The 18,522-nt window shown below is 34.0% G+C and overlaps 1 protein-coding gene across 5 annotated transcripts in view; it reads left to right on the top strand.

The window, feature by feature from the left end:
* The first annotated feature begins 1,406 nt into the window (after window positions 1-1,406).
* Window positions 1,407-18,522, top strand: part of LOC118280573 (uncharacterized) — a 226,679-nt gene continuing 209,563 nt past the window's right edge. For 3 of the 5 annotated variants that reach the window (XM_050699490.1, XM_050699491.1, XM_050699489.1), the window contains exon 1: window positions 13,598-14,284. In XM_050699490.1, coding sequence (XP_050555447.1) covers window positions 13,792-14,284 — 493 coding nt within the window. In that variant the 5' untranslated portion in view covers window positions 13,598-13,791. Of the gene's footprint in view, window positions 1,480-13,594; window positions 14,285-18,522 lie in introns of those variants that run through there. The other 2 variants (XM_035600672.2, XM_035600673.2) reach the window with 2 other exon arrangements.

Raw genomic sequence — 18,522 nt, forward strand, 5'->3', positions numbered from 1 at the left:
TATTACAGTTGTACAGGTATTTACGGTTCATTATAATGAAGATTAAAACATAAAATAACATTACGTGTTTATTTTAAAAAGTTAATTTCATAAGTGTCATTTATTATAACCCAATACTGGGTAGCATCCTTTTTTTTAAAGGGGGGAAAATCATCCATTGACTTTTCTCCCCTTGGGCGAAGCGAAAGGTACTTTCAAACTGACTAAAAACCACCCCGTTCCTACTCCTGCTTTTCGATCCTAAACTCTATTACAGAAGCCGATGCGTGGCGGCGATTGGTTACCATCAGGTGATCCGTATGCTCGTTTACCGGTTTACACCACAAAAATGTCACACAAGTTGGTTATTTCCAAAAAAAAAAAAAATATGTTTAGCGTATTTTTAGACATTTGTGGAGCTAAAACTATAAGACATATTTAAATTATTAAGCAAAACAATTAAGTTGATTTAAAAATTCAACTTAGACGCTAGATAACTAGATATATTCCATTGTAACTCACAAACCATCACTCAAACAGAAATTAAGTGATATCACCGTAATATGTGTAATTAGGAGAGGCATGTATGCATTTACTGCATTAACATATTAAACTAGATAAAATACCACAGCCATTTACTATAATGTTACATCAACACGCGACTTTTGAAACCATCTATCTATATCAAGCTCTCTGCCGATCCCCCTGCGGCTCAATCGTGACGATCCTCATAACGTCCTTTGAGGACAAAATGCATTTCCTTCGGTAGAAAATGCACTTCTTATGATACTCATTTGACAAAATCTACGCCGGCATTAATACCGGTCCCTTGGTGTTAAATTTCGATTTTTCTCGTTACGCCAACCCAATCAAAAATACATCCTACACTACCAACAATAAGTCTAAAAATCCAACGGTCATTTTCCTAAGCTCTGTACCAGCTAATATGAACTGTGGAAAGCAAACAGTACACTCTGAAAGCCCGCCAAGAAACACAAAAATGACCCTTATAATGAAACTTGTAAGAACCATTATTACGTAACACAATTATACCGTAATCGAATTCGGACGTTTGTGTACACCGCACACATATACATCGCGTTTTAGTAACCTTTCTTATTAATGATTAAAAGTCGCCCTTAAAGCTAGTGTAATTAAGTCGAAAATCGATTATGATTAATACAAATTGTACAACCTATTGACTCGAGGCACGGCGTGCATTCGGTTTTCCACGGCGTACTGGAATTGGTCAAAATAAAATCTTAGAAGTGGTGGATACAGTTCAGTTTTGATTGTACCAATTCAGTGGAATACTGTGTTCTGTGTGTGAAGTAGTCGCCACGGCCGAGGGCTGAAAGGGGTGCCAGCGGGCGAGGGGGGCGGGGTGGGGGCAGCTAAAGCCTTTCCAGGTCTACTACGTTAGTACCGCCGCGTCTGTCGTAACGTACGCACGGATGGCGCGCACGAACACGCGCGTGCGCTATACGATTTTTTTAAAACGTAATTTTCATCATCTCTCCTTTTCTAACGGCTACTATAATTTTTTTATTGGTTTTTAAACTTTATTAGTTGTTTGTGAGCGTGTTGTGGCCGAGTGAAGTGGAGGTTGCACTGCGAGGGCTGAGTTTAATAGATGCGATGCGATCATACGTACGATTGGTATACAGCGAATGTATGACCTACTTATGTACATATGGAAACGTACAGGTGGCAATATTTAAAAAGAATGGAAGGCTGAATGGAACGGGCCGTGTACACTTGAAAATTAAAAATAGAAGTGTCTAACGAAAGCGCGGGAAACCACACATGACGTAAAAATGGCGGGAACGGTATTGTAACAAGCGTGCGTAAGGGAGAGTGCTATCTTATTAAAATTTCAACTTGAATTTAAAATGGAAATTGTTGTGTAATCCTACAGGCTCCTAAACCCTGTTGAAGGGAAATTGGAAATTAAAATATTAAGTAGGAACCTCTTAATGTTAAGTTCATGATGAAGATGATGTACTTTTTGAATCTGTAGCCGAGTACAGGGTGCTTGTATAATCGCTAATCTTTTTGAAGTACAGATTTTTCGAGGCACGATTTAATATTGAGTTTATAAAAAATGTAAAGAGCGGAATACGGCGCGAATCATTTTAAATGTTCTATGAATTATTTAATGATTTTATAGCGCGCTCGTTAAAGTCATGTTTTGAGGTATAAAGTGTATTTGTTAATTAATTTCATGGAAATATTTGATTGAGTTTAGTAAAAAATATTTATGATATAGCAGTAACTTCTTTTTCTTTTATAGCGCTTATGAGAAGACTAGTGATTTAATTTCTTTTTTAAATATCATACAGGATGTCACTTAAAAATGCATTTTAAAAACCTATAGTATACAGGCTGATATTTATTCTATTTCCAAAAAAAGTTATGCAGAATTTTATTAATTTTGTATTTAAATTTTTATTACTCAAAAACCTTCTATGCAAATGAATGTTGCAGACAGACAGACACCGTCATTAATAAATTAATAGGTTGTTTATTTGACCTGCCAAATTTATGTCAAGCGTGGTTTGAGCGTACTTTGGTGTTAATTACTTGATGAGGCGATGAATTATTAACTTAATGATTCGAGAATAATTATGGTGTTTCGAAATATTTGATTTTGCTCTTCAAACGTTGATATTTCCGACTAAAAGTTTTTGGTTTTGCTCCCAAAGTTACGTAACAAGAGTCTCTTTGAGACATTTGTTTGTGTTTAGTACAAATATTAGTTTCCGAAGTATTCTAGACAATATTGTGTTCTGAAGTTAAGTTTTTGAGCTCTTATTGGTGTATTTTAGTGAAAGTATTTTCTAAGCTTAGACCTTCAAACCGTAAAGAAACGTATTCCTTTTTAAAAAGCCGGTAACGCACCTGTGATTTTTCTGGTGTTGTGGGTGTCCATGGGCGCTGATCGCTTACCATCAGGTGACCCGTCTGCTCGTTTGCCTCCTATTCCATGACAAAAAGAAATATGTTTCATACTTATAATAATCAATCTATTTGTTAGTGTTAACCACAACAACAGAATATTAATATAATAATGAATTAGTTGGAAAAAAATATAATCTGTTTTATAAAAAGTTACGCTGAAAATGTTGTTACTGTGATTACACCTGAATGACCTCAATATGTTATTTGTATAAAAAAATATTACGCAAAAGGTAATTTTCTGTACAGTTAAATAAAGAACTCACCATATATTTCTAGGAGAATCATATAAAATGCATTTAAATACGCAAGCGTAAAACAAATAAAAGAGAACACAATATTTACAAAGCTTTTCATACTGAAAAACATGTAAATACGAGATATTTTACAGGTCAGTCTCTCTCGAAAAAAAACTTGAAAAGCCAATAAAATATTTAGAGGCTTCTACCATAAATGTTACACTAATACAGTCCCTTTACGCAAGCCCACCTCTAGTTTACTAATACTAGAGATGATCCTCAACGTATACACATAAAAAGGGGCAAAACATAAATATTATTTTTACTACGACATTTTACGACAAAATTTATCGAGAGCTACATTAAATGTCGTAGCTCCGTAGCTCGTAGCAAAGGTCTACGAAAGTTCGTAGCGAGCTACGAAGTGTGTAATTAGATAGTAGTTTTATTATTAGTAAAGTTTATATAGTTTTAAATGTTGCATATTATTTATAGTGACATTATCTTTAATGTGAAGTTACAGTCTTAGATAAGATTATGGATATTTTTAAAAGTAACACCTTTTAACAATCTTATATTAAGAATTCTGCTAATTCATGTACGGTAATTATAAAAATCCTTTTTCAACCATCACAATACATACATATTAGTATATTAGTACCCGTTTTCATTAACCTCTCCTAAATTTTAGAGAACCCCTATGCTAAGGTAGGTGACATTTAACGACAGTTTGGTTTTATTCAGCTTATAAGTGATACCTAACAATATAAGTAACGTATTAGACTAGGATTTAAGGGTGATAAGTGAAAATGACCATAAGATAACTTATACCCCCAAAAACACGGTATTCTAACACAAATCGAAAAAATATATCTACACTAAATAAGGAGCTATCGTGTGAATAGAACGAAATAATAATGCGTGTTCTCTGTCGCAAAAATACGACATAAGCTGCAGGAACACGGAAATATGTGTCGCATATATGCCACACAGGCAGTTAATCGGTAGAAAAGGTTATTTTAAAAAACATTTATAAAAATAACATACATATCGTCACGCCTTTAATCCCCGAAGGGGTAGGCAGAGGTGCACATTATGGCACGTAATGCCACTGTGTACACCCACTTTTCACAATTTATGTCGTAAGTCCCATGTAATAGGTAGTGAACTCATTGCCATATTTTATATTTATATTGTTATATAAAAATCGACACCAGCAATTTATACTACGCTAACTCGAAATTTGGAAAAATCTTTTTTATGCCAAGTTGCTTAAAATGTGTGTTTACATACGTCATAAAAAAATTGAGAAGAAATATGCAAAAATAAGAAAGTTACAAATCTTATAAAACGCTAAGTAAAGGTATTTTTTGAAATCACTCGATTTATATTACGCCAACTATTATTAGCGGAGTGTGCGCGCGGATCACTTTGGTCAAAATCCGTGCAACACTGCACTAACTCATAGTTAGCGTAGTTTAGTGCGTTCGTGTGTATAATTGTTCGTTTGTAAAATGAACGACTTAGCGACTTTTACATAGTAAATACTTATGTGTTAACGTATTAATTAATTTATTAATGGTACGTTGACTATTCTTTTTGTAAGTAAGTACATATTCTTTATAAAATATTGAAATATGCATCAGATGATTGATCATGCACTACGACGTCCCGTACTACACTACGCTAACATTAGTTAGACGTGTATAAGATGTAACATTTTTTTGATGAATTACGTTTATATACGGCTAACTTGCGCTAAATCAAAAAATATAAATAATTAAGGAAATATAAATATGAGATATTACAATGAATAAATTAAATATTAAGCATACCAAATTTCAAAAAAGTATCTTAATTAATGTAAAAGTTATCACGTTTTTCCCTTTAAACGCCTCTACTGTAAAGTACGCTTTTTGAGTTAGCGCAGTATAAATTGCTGGTGTCGAAATAATGTATTTAAAAAACATGATTAGAGTGGTTGTAATCGACAGCGCACTACTTAAGTCCATGGCTGGTATAAGTTATGTGAGCTGAGAGTGGATTACACCTGTCTGATGGCAGATTGGCATCTCAATTATGTAACCGTTCCTCCCTGCGTTTGGGGGACTTGGATTACTGATTTAAGAATAGTTTAATGTTGTGTATTTTTTTTAAATATGAAAAATGTATATATTACGACTTTATGTTGGTTGGATTTTAAAAACTACGTACAGTTGTTCTTCTAGTAATACCATTTTTTGCTGATATTCCTGTTATCACACTAAATATTATAAATGTGAAAGTTAGTTTATTTGGATGTTTGGATGTCCATCAATCGTGCTAAAACTACTGAACGAGTTTTGGTAGAATTTGGTATACAGACAGGGTGTGAGTTGACTTGGGTGATAGGATACTTTTTATCGCACGTGAATACGGGTGAAGTTAGTTGTTGATTATAAGTAGAAAATATTTGATAAAATCGAATATATCCAGAGTTTTTTTGTTAGTAAGTTATTATAAAACAAAAGACAAATATGTCTTTGTTCAAATCTATTTAGTAGGTATCCTTACGCACACACAATTAATAAAATTGTTTCGATAGATCTGAAGAAAATTTCATATTGATATTTGTAATACCATTAGCATTAATATACTTTGACGTTGTATTTACTATAAAATTTCTATAGTGAAATTATAATGGATTATTTGACATTGAAACAGCGGTCAATACAACTTGACTGAATTTCGAGGCTAAACAAAATACAATACAAAGATTAAATTGATAAATAATGATTACTAATTCATAACACGTAGAAAATTACAAAAAGCAATTTAAGACCGATAAAACATTTAAGTAAGAAAGGTAAAGTTATGTCTGCGAAAAATTAAATTTTACTACTTCACATCAACAGCCTATAAATGGCCACTGCTGACCAAAGGTCTCTTCTCGCACGGAGAAGGTTTGAGTATTAATTACCACGCTTGCTTAATGCGGGTTGGCGATTTCAAACTTATAATTAGAATTTATAAGCCCAGGTTTTCTCACGATGTTTTTCTTCAACGTTTGTCAGTGGTGTCTAAATAAACTTAGATAGTACATAAGTTGGAACAAGTCACATTAGTACTTGCTGTTGGTAGGTTTCGGACCTGCGCTCTCATGCATGAGAAGCGGGCGTCAATAACCTTTCCGGCCACTACGACTATGACTTATTTACTTCTAAGTACCTTTTTATTTTAGAATACAAAAATAATTAATAGTTGTAAAAAGTAGTGTTAAATAGTCAACGTATAAAATGCTAGTACTAAAAATATTGTAACAAACTCCGACAGAGAACGGGGAAAAGAAAAAAATATATCGATTTTTTTTATGATACCCGGTGCTTCCTAGGTGGATTTTGTTCAGGTAAAATTTTTATCCGGAATGCATGAATATGTTAACCGCATGCCACCCCTGGGAGCAATGTTAAGATACCACCGATATCTACGCATTGATTACGTAAAAATGGCAACCCTAGCTGGATTGTGGTGCGAGGATGTATATTCATGATTCCCTCAAATAAGGAAGCCTTTTGAACTTTTTATTCTTTTTAAATCGTTTTCTGATTTGCGGAGGAAAAAGGTTATATAGTAAAAGGTTTTAGTTAAGGAAGATTTTTTTTTATTCTGTTTTTGTAACTTTTTGGTGAGATTATTGAAATTAAAGTCTGCTATTTATGCAAGGTATTAACAAATGCAACATCACGCCTTTTATCCCCGTAGGGGTAGGCAGTGGGCACATTACGGCACGTATACACACTTTACACCATTTATGTAATAAGCCCCATATAATAGGGGGTGAGTATTAACAAACCGTTCTAGAAGAAAGTAGCTATTGTAATATATTTTTGTTGTTTCTATAAATTACGTCAATTTACTTGAATGGCAAAGGACAGAATCTTATATAACAAAAAAGTAAAACCAATAAGTAAACGTTTCCAGAAAAACAACAATTCTTCTATCTCATCAAAAAAGTTGATACAAAATTACAAACATGTCAATTCTCCACCTTTCACCTAAACATATACAGAAGCTATATCTCAGAAACTAATATACTAACAAAGGCTACATCTGAAACTTCATTGTTCAATACATCTTAGGGCCAAGAAAAAAAACCCCATCCCTTTTTACGTCTCCTGCTAAGAGTATCGGGACTTTTCCAATATGTAGTTTTGCTCGGGTAGCAATCGAAATAAATCACTATATCACGATTGTCTCGAACTCGGTCGTACCGAATAATCGAATCGTTTTGGTACAATCGATTCGATGCAAGGGCATTGTGTAATCGATGGCAGACAGACGATAGCTCGTATCTGTTGTTCTTTTATCAAATGGTGAAGTTTTTATGTAAAGTTGTTTGTTTTTTTTTCTCTTTTTGTGTGTATTGGTAGTGATGCCAGTATTACATGTTTTGAATTTAGAAGCCTGCATATTTGTTAGTATTTTTTTTTACAACTGGTGATGTTTATTTTGGGCCAGTAACATTAGACATGCAATTAAAAATGTTGTCGTTGTTGTATCGTCACCCCTTTTATCCTCAAAGGGGTAAGCAGAGGTGCACATTATGACACGTAATACCACTGTACACCCACTTTTCACAATTTGTGCTATAAGTCTCATGTAATTGGGGGTGAGCCTATTGCCATATATCGGGCATAATTCCAGACTCCGTGCAACTATTGAGAAATTTTCGAAAAACCGAATACTTAATAAGCCCAACAATACTTTGCCCGACCCGGGAATCGACCAATAATATATTAAGTTACGACTCTTTTTCTTAACCTCCTTACCAGTAAAATAGTGATCATATTGTTTATAAATCAAGTTCAATTTACGAACAAAACTAACATAATACTCAAGTTTCGTTTGATTAAATGGTGGTAGAATGCGATAAATTAAAGCGATTTACATTTTAAAGGGCAAGTGAAGGCTACAAATCACACTGTAGGTGGGAATAAAAATAAAATAATAAGAACTTCTCGAAAGCTGCCCAAGTTTAGCCTAAATGTTTGCCCAAAGGCTTCTTGTTAAAGTGTGGGTGGGCAGAGGTTTGACAAGATGGAAATAATTTCACGAATCTTGGGATTAGTTAAGTTATTTCAAGGAATTTAACGTTTTTGGACAATTTGGGGTTTTGTTTCAATGTTTTGTAGTTACTTGAGGGAATGAAATTATTTATTGGATTATTTTTGTGTTGAACAAAACGCCTCGTTAGGTTTTTTATTTCTACCTCTACCAGAAGAGATCTTTACCGGTTGATTTCTTTGGTTTTAAGTTTCTTTGGGTTTTTAAAACAATATTAAATTATATTTTAATTTAAAATTAATCAGTTTCACCAAATTTAATGTGTTTTTTATACCAAAACTCTACATTAAATAAATTAATCACTAAAACAAAAACAACACACCACACCAAAAAGAACCGTTACAAACACCTGTCAAAATTTAAAAATCGAACAACAAAATGCCCTTCGCGTTCGAAATACAAAAATACAAAATCAAAAATAAATCGAACGAACAGCTTCGATATAAAGCGGCCAGTTTTAAAAAACGTAAACCACAAAACGATTGTTAAATCATGAGATATAAAGTGTGTATTTATTATAGAGATCGGGCGGGTTACCTTACTCGAGCGGGCAGTGCGTGCCTTGACCGGAAGTCGGCCATATTTTATTTATAGCAACCTGTACTGGGTGGGAAAAATAGCAGTGAAGACCTTTTATGCTTATTGATTTTGAATATGAAGGTTGGCTGACTAAAATAGGGGTGTTCTTTTGGTTGAACTATTTAGTTTTAGTTGAGTAAAAATGTGGTAGTTTATGATATCACTTGTATTTAAATTAAGTGAGATCAAGTAAGTTTCCTACTACTAAATCTTTATTAAGAGTTAGAAACTGCTGCTAATGTTTGGTTATCTTGTTACATGGAACTCATAAACGAGTGGAGTGATACCACAGCCTCACTGAAAACCAACGTGAAACAACGCTTGCGTTTTGTGAGTGAGGTTACCGGATGCCCAATTACCCCTTTCTCAAACTTAACAATCCCCGATTACCCAATAACCCTTAAATTACTAACCCTCAAAAGACCGGCAATGCACTTGTGGTGCCTTTGGTGTTTTGGGGATATGGATACCCAATACACCGAATTTTATGGTACTAATAATTGTATGGTAATAATGAGCGGTATTTTATTATTGTCACCCAGACACCGTATCAACCATAATAATATGTCTTTCGTTTGAGTTGAGTTTGTGTGTGTATTAAGTTTGAGTTTAAAATATTTACCAACGTCTTCAGGGAATATTATATTAACTTTAAATATAATAGTTCTATAATACACCACTCTAATCATTAATGTCAAACATAATGTAACTTTTATTATTTTATAGAAGAGCTGTCAAAATGTCAAATCTACCATAATTCCCTCGACAGTCTCGCTATTGAAATAATCTTAGATTGATTGAAACAATATCGTTTGCAATCGATAGGTCATTGACATGGATTATGTAAATGGTACTTTACGCCTAAGTGACGAAGGGATAAGCAGAGGTGAATATTTTCATTGTAATACTCACTTTTTGCTGGTTATATTATAGGTTTTATGTAAATTAGGGGCTGAACTCATTGCCATGTACCAGGTACAATTCCAGATTTCATAATAGTAAAGGGAAATTAATGAAAAGTGAAGAAAACGGCATTGTTTTATCCGGGAATCAAACCTAAAGAGCTTTTTTTTTGGAGAAGGAAAATCATCTAATGACTTCTCCCGTCTTGGGCGAGGCGAGAGATAGTGTCAAACTCTTACTGACTAAAAACCACCTCGTTCGTACTCCTGCTTTTCGAGCCGGAGCCCCGGTAACCTGCTAGGTAGTCCGCAGCTCTTGAAACCTAAAGAGCCTTGCTTAGCAGTCTTGTTCGCTTCTACTCACTCAACGAAGTATAACTAAGACATAGTTTCTTCTCATTATTTACTCACCAACTACTTAATAAATTATTCAAAAGAAAACAACTTAAGATTATCTTTTAATCCTTAAATCTCTTAGAAAAGTTTTGATAGTGTTATTTCTGTTAATTAATTTAATTTGAATAATTAGACGTTAAGAGGATTGTAGCTGCCTAGTTAGACTAAGTCTTAAGTACTGGCTTAAGATTGTTGTAGTGCTAGAAGGTTGATTTTTAAGTCGAGCCCATTATGTTATGACTTTTGATATGAGTGTCAATGTAATCAACGATTATCCCATATCATTACTCATAACATAAACACTAGTGAAAAGTATGTCTCTCGTATCGTTACGTCTTTATGCCCGAAGGGGTAGGCAGAGGTATCGGTAGATTACGGCACGTAATGCCATTGTATAATGTACACCAATTTTTCACCATTTGTGTTATAACGTTTCCCAAACTAAGATTACATCTTATGTCGTGTACATAATTTCACACACTCAGAGTTTAATCAACGATTAGCGGATCACAAAAAAAATACTAGCAGCAATTGCAACCACGCTGAGCTACAGAGCCAAGTGCGCACCACAGCCTTTCTAAAAAAGTATATTCCAATATGCTATCAATAGTACGAGACAAGACGTCATAACTTAACCTCAGTAAAGTCCAACAGAACATCGGTTAATTATTAATACCAAAACTCGACATTGAACATAATTTCGTGATCCAAACTTTAATGTTTTAGCCGACTTAGCACTTAAGTTAGGTAAGATCTATCAATTTTGGGGGTGAAAACGAAATTATAATTTTATGCAAAATCTAAAGAAAATTAAATGTTTTCGGCTTTATGTCGTAGGGTTGCCAAGTTATTGTTTAATTGGGTGCGTGATTTGTTTGAACATTTATAATGGGTTGTTAAGGTAAATAGAGATAGATATTAAACATTTTCAGGTATAAAACATTTTGAAATGAAAGTGTTTGTTATTGATTTTAAAAGGGCAATGACTTTTGGGCCTGTATTGTTTTTTATTATAACTTTCGTGAGACATACTAAATTAATTATTATGTTAACGGCTTACTCACGTAACTGTTTGACGAGGAACTAGACTTAGTAACGTCGTGTGTCGCGCAATGCTGCTCATGAATACGAGCCTCTAGCATAGCTCGAAATTAGTTGAGTTCCTCGTCAAACAGTTACGTGAGTAAGCAGATAATGTAATAATTAATTCTGTATTTTTTATGAAAGTTATTTAAAGTCAATGGTTTATAGTCCTTACGTTCTTTCATAACTTCTGGTTAAGTTTCTGTATGTTGTACTGACGGATAATTTTCGTATTTTCGTTCGTTGAGATAATTGAGATATCAGTAAAATAATCATGTCACAAACACAACCGACAAAAAAAAAACACAAACCTATTTTCCCTAAACTGAGAATTAAACCCAAGATATCACCAGTAGAACCAACAAACCAACGTCGGAAAGCAAGGCAAAGTCACTTCAATTATATTTAAACAAGTAGCAGCCCTGTTCAGAAACTCAGTTATGACTTACCCTGGCTAATTGCTGAAGTTAGGCTTGATGTTCAAAAGAAATCATTTGACTATAGTCTGAACATTCAGGAGCTCTCCCTTTGGACCAAAATACTTTATTATTTTCATTGTTAATGTTGAATATTTTAACGCTTTGCTGGGTTTTAAAATGTAGTGTAAAGGAAGTTGTGTGATAGTGGTATTTTTTAGAATTTGAATGTCAAGAAGTGTGTACAATTTTTGAATTTTGTCATATCTTTCGTGAGACATATTATATGAATTATTCTCTTATCGGCTTACTCACGTAACTGTTTGATGAGAAACACTACTAGTTTCAAGTCATGCTAGAGGCTTGTATTCACGAGCAGCATTCCGCGACAAATGAAGCGGTGATTGTCACGCTGCTAATATTGTAATAGCATGTGGTAATATGTATGATTGAATAATGTATAAAAGTTTGAGTGATTTTCGTTTTTTAATACTGATACATTTTAATACATAGGAAAAAGGTTAGACGCAGTAACATGTCATGGACTTTTGCCAATAACTTTGGGATAATTCAAGGTGTTTTATAACACAAAGTTAACTCATAAAATAATACACAATACGCAAACAATATACAACAAAAAAACACAATAACTATATTTTATCGATTCAACTAGAATATAAAGTTACAAGTCAATCAGCAATTCAAATAACTTTTTCGAAACATCAAAAATAAAACTTTTCATTTTATCTTTTCAATTTGACACTAACACAGTTGCAGGCGTCAAATTTGACAGAATATCCAATTATGGCGCGCAAATTGAATGTTATTGACGTTGCACGCACGCACGCGTCCATAGACTAATTATTGTCTCTGGACAGATTAGAGCTGTCAAAGGAGGATTTATGAATGTTGACGGGAGGTTAGAGCTTTCTTTGTTTGTTTTTTTCTTTTGTTTGTGGCGTGACTTGTAACTTATGACTTGTTTATTGAAGGGGTCCATGTTTTTTTTTTTTAATAAAATGTGATATTAAGAGATTTACGAGTAGTAAACAATTTATTTATTCCGTTTTTGGAAATAATGTGTAACTAGCTTCTGCCAGCGGCTTCGCCCGCTTTCCCGTAGTTTAAAAATGTATCGTCACCTAAGTCTGTTCATACCCTGTCTGTATACCAAATTTTATCAAAATCTGTTTAGTAGTTTCAGGGTGATTGACCGACAAACATCCGAATGAACAAAATTAAATGACGATAATAGCGAAACAAAAACCAACCTGTCTTTTACAAACAATCAAAGATTCGTATTGAAACAAAACAAAAAAATATAAAAACAAACACTTGAAAACATAATCCTTACTCATTAGCCAACTTTTCGCAACTCGTAAATCACGTCTTATTACTAAAATACGAAGACATTATTAAAAGAACAATCTTCGGAGCCGACTTCAAATAAAAAATGAACGCGAAAAAATCTTTTTTAAGAATTACAATTAAAATAAATTATCACATCTCAACATGAAACAAAAGGGAATGACTGGGAGAACGAGAGAAAGAAAATTCTTTGGCCATTTAATGAAATTTTGTCGAAAATAGAAGAAGTTTCCAAAGTACCTACGTACAAAAGTAATATACGTTAGGTTTTTGAACAAAAAGTTAAATAGCATATTAAGAATTCAATTTGTTTAATGCCCTCTTTAACTTCAGGACGCTTACACACAGAGTTTAAACTTTTTATAATCTCTTGCTCAAGAATTATGGATCCTGCTCGAATGGTTTATGAATAAGAAAATTATGTAACTGTTGCAAGGAAGTATCATTTTATGGGCGATGTTTTTGAAGTGTGATTGTGGAGTTACTTTTTATTTTGTCTACTTATTATTTTAGTTATATATTTTAATTTTTTTTATTTATGTCTTCATCATTCCTGTCTTCTTCTTTCCAGATTTTAATAAATACAAATATTTATTACAAATTATTATACAATAAAAAATCGAGCGTAAGTTCCGTGCGAAATTAAAAGTCAATTATGTACCTATGAGCTAAGTGGGCGGCGGATGAAATCAATACATATCATTAAAATTAAGTAGAAAAAATTTGATGTTAACATTTTTAAAAAGTGTGATGTGAAATCAGTGTCAGATGACTGAAGAAAAGGACATCTGCAATGATAATGAAAGAATTACGGTGGGGGGTGAAAAAGAGACCGAAACATCTGTTCAAGTGCAAAAACAAAGCGAGATAGAAAGAGAGAGTGAGAGTCAGTTACGGCCGTCTCTCGAGAAACGGAATTCTGAATTCGAAAAATACGCGCCAACACTAAATTCGAATTCGTTCGTTCGAAAATTGAATTCTGAAAACATCGCACAAAAAACGGCCAGTCTACCATTTCGGTTAGTTGAAAAATCCAGTGTTTTGAAAGTGGGGGGTTTTTGTGGTATAAATCCTTCGTCGATGTCTCGTGGGTGTACCAGGTTGAGTGGAATATGGTCCGTGGTGGGTGTGGTAGTACTCCTGGTGGCTCGAGTGGGGGGGAGCGAGTTCCCAGAGAGAGAATGCTGCGATCCTGTGTACCCCCCAAACACGGCGACCACTGCTGCTGCTCCCATCACACCTCCAATACCCAAGTTAACAGGTTAGTGGATTCTTTTACTTTTACCTATCTTAATGCAAAATCTTTGAATTAGAATAGTTTTTTATTTCAGATTATGTTTGGTTACTAGTTAGATGAACTAGTTACTAAATTATTCATAAACTTAATTCTTTATGGACACTTACTCAGAGTCATTTAATGGTTACTTAACCCAGTTTTTAGCAATTGTTTTCGGAACAAAATTATTACTAAGGAATAGTTTAAGTAATAATTAAATGTCTCTGAGTATTGCAGTATTTGCTGATTTCAATAACCCATCTTAATCCAAACTCTTTATATCGATCTTCATGTTAGACATAAGATTCTATAGTTCTATAGAGTTTGTCAAAATGACAAAAATAGTTTTTAATCTAAGGACTTTAGATTGAGATTGGTTATTAAAATCGGCAGTTAGAGATGAAAAATGTATTTCTTCAGTTTATGATATTTTGGTTTTATATTCTATTCTTTATTTATTTCTCCGTATATCAGAAAAATACATAAATAATACCAATCGTGACTCTTAGTTTTGATACAAAACTTTGTCTGCAATATGAATAAAACGGTTCATGTTTTTGCTCAACTGCGTAGAAAAATAACATGTTTTATGAAACATGCATTCTACTTTTATTGTTTATGTGCCATATTCATGAATACAGTTTTGTTTTATTCAGTTGCCATGCTAAAAACGAGGTTTTTGTATTTTTGAAAAACAGAAATGGAACCAATTTTCGTATTTGAAGTTGACATGTCTATAAAATATTAACATTTACCATTGGGGTTTTTACCTCCAATAGTATCACTAAATTAAGAATTACCTAAATATAAAGAAATAGGAGCACTTATGGGTATGTTTATAAGAGTGATTTTAGCATCATCAGGAATTCCAAGCCTTTATTTCACTTTAACACCTTTATTCTCAAAGTGCTAAGGTTGATAATCGCAAATTAGTTAACCTACCACTGTAGTGCGGTTCCTTCGTGCCAATTTAAGCATAAAACAAATGAAAACCGTTCCATATACAGGTTGTTTCCTTTATCGTGGGCGGTTAAACAATTACTGCGTTTGATGGAGTAATCAAATGCCTAAAGGTCACCCTGTACACAAGCTATACAAGACCAATTTAACATGGACTCGCTTCAAAAGCTCTTTCCACATATTTTAAGGTCAGTTTATACTGGTTTTGTTCAGCTTGATGTGTCGGTGTACATGGCGAGTTTTAATCAATATGGCGACCTGTCAATCTTTTGACATTTCTCTTTTATGTCAAAGTTTTCGTGGATAAGAGGTTAGGGGTCGATTCGGCACGTACGTTGATTTTAGATTAGTTATCGTGTGCTATATTTAGTTTTTATAGAGTTTAAATTTATTTTTAATCTTGGATTTTATGTTTAAAAACTTTTATAGTGTCGTGTTTGAGTAGCGCGAATTTTTATGGGTACTCAAACTCGTGTTAAAGTATATTTTTAAAGTTTAGTTTACGTTTGGATTTTCTTCTGTTATATGGGAACAATAAAAACAACTTATATTAACATTCATGTTATTCTTCAAAAGATATAACTGAATTTGATTTCCTTTATAACACACAAACGCTTTTAACAAACCATTAGCCATTTCTAAGGTGTATTGTGATAGCAAATTAGAAAACAAACATTGACCACTCTTCTTTCTATGGTTGTCATAAGAATCCTCTAAAGAACTTGGCGACAGATACCTTACAGCAGAATTTTTATGGTATAAGCCGGTAAACTACCAGGTGGATTAGCTGATGGTAAGCAATCGCCGCCGCCGATGAACACCCGAAACACCAGAGGCGTTACATCCTTCCAGGCTTCCAGCTTCACCTCGTTCTACGTCATGTCAATGCCTGTCGCTTCTACCAACAATGTGTGACGCCAGGTTTGACAGGATTGCCTACGTTTCCTTTCCGTAGGGATTCCAATGCAAGGCTTGCTTGGGTATATGGTCGGGACCTCTTCGGAGTGTGTGGAGGTATTGGCCTCCTCTTTTTTTTATTGGGACAAGCCCGCCACAACGTCCCATACCGCTGCAACTCCTGTAAGCCAGGATCTACAGTAGATACAAACATGAAAACACCGGAACACTGAAGACCGGCGCGTCCCAGGGAAATGAATGACTGTCTTGGATCCCGCAACGAAACAAATCAGAAGATGTTATTAGAGGAGAATAAAAAAGAAAACGATAGTTTTCACTTCCTCGGTGAATTGGCCTCCCTCTTAATGTTATGTAGAGTAGGCCATATTCCATGGTCCACCAGCGAACTGTCCGTTGATGTTGATACTGTCCTCAAAATATGCTCATACCCAAAACCTATTAAATCCCTCCCACAAAATTAATTGTACCGTAACACTAAATTACAATAGCTAAGTTATACAATAATAATTAATGCTATAATTGCTCACAATTCATCGTTTAATTTAAATGGATACACTGGTACTTAGACCGACGTAACATCGAGTGGGCGTACATTGTAGGCCTTCCTTACAACCGTAATATCTCACTTATAACACAATTACAGTTATATTATACGAGTATGGACTATTATTAGTCTTAAATGTCATGTACATAGTTGATTCTGTAGGTTAATGTACCTAAGTGGTTATTTTGAACCGATTTTCCGAGATGCCAGGGCATCATTTGAAAATAAGAATGTGCCATTTATGTCATAAATAGAACACAAATTGTGAAACAGTGGAGCACAGTATATGATTCAATAGGTCTTGCACTCCCTAATACATGGGACTAAAATTTTTTTAAGCTAGGAAGACACTTTTGAAACGTCAGCAATTGCAGAATTAATTCGTCTTCAAAGTTACACTATGTCCGTCCAATTTCACCAGTTATGTTAAGACTCTAATCTGTCCCATGTCATAGAAGTACGCCTATTGCTCTACATGTACCGTTCTGAATAAAACAAAACATAATATAACTGAAAATACCACTTTGTTCACCTCAGGAATCGAACCCAAATCCAATCTAGTCCTTTAGTTTCGCATTCGCGACCGTACACTAGTAGTGTATGTTTAGTAATAATTTTGGCTCAGATTGGACACTTCTTTTCAGTGACTTTAAAATGTACCTGAAATTCATTTCTCCGTAATTGTAATAAGCTGAAAACTTATTAAATATTATTCTCCCCTGAAGTCACGTTTTCTACGAACGCTTTTCAGGCCTTACGGTAAATTTCTGAAATAAAATAAGGCCAACAAATTTTATTAACATAATTTGTATTTCTTAGGAAATCTACGTGTTTTATCACGTCCTGTTTTGAAAGTTTTACATACTACAGCTATGAAAAGAGAGTTACAATTCCTGAAAACCAATAAATAGGTACGTAAGATAAAGGGTAGGCAGAGGTAGACATATACAACGTAAACATCTTCTAAATTATTTTTAAATATTGTGCACGTATTTTTTATTTTTTACAGAATCAAATACTTTCGAAAATATTTCGATTTGAAATATCGCTTCCTCTCTTATACGTTGATTCGTTTTATCTAAGTATACATAAGTTTGACTGCACGGTTTACGGTTTGGCAACTGGCTGCCACGCAACGGGTACGGGTTCGATTCCCGCTCGAAGCAACTCTTTGTGTATCCACAAATTGTTGTTTCGGGTACTGGGTGTATGTGCATGTTAACTTGTATGTTTGTAAACGCACCTACGACACAGGAGAAAATCCTAATGTGGGGCAACGTATTTTTGAATAAATGAATAAAGTACACAGTATGGAGATCATCAATATTTCTCTTAATTAATTAAACGGACTAAACAAGTGGTATTTTCGTACCCCGTACATTCTTATTATACCAATTATATTAGATTGTAACTATACCTGGGTACTATTCCAAAATCAAAACTTAAACATTTAAAAAAAATCTCGGCTTTTTTACCTTTAAAATCTGAACCTTTCCACGGTAGTCCAACTTCTAATTACTTGACTAACGAATCAGAGCATAAACCTTTAAATAGATTTCCTAAAACCAATAATAAACATAGGAACACATCTACAATTCACCCTGTATATGCTGAATAGGCTTCAGCTGTAGCTTTCAAGCAAACAACAGTAAATCATGATGTGACATGTTTGCACACCCTGTGTGTACCCGGTTTATCCGTGAATGCATTTACCCTGGTCGGTAAATTTAATTATGGCGTTCTGATAACCTTGTTTTATGGTACATGACCCAACAGGTTTGTTAGTGAATAGAGGAGGGGT

The sequence above is a fragment of the Spodoptera frugiperda genome, chromosome 16, assembly GCF_023101765.2.
Source record: "Spodoptera frugiperda isolate SF20-4 chromosome 16, AGI-APGP_CSIRO_Sfru_2.0, whole genome shotgun sequence".
NCBI classification, from domain to species: domain Eukaryota; kingdom Metazoa; phylum Arthropoda; class Insecta; order Lepidoptera; family Noctuidae; genus Spodoptera; species Spodoptera frugiperda.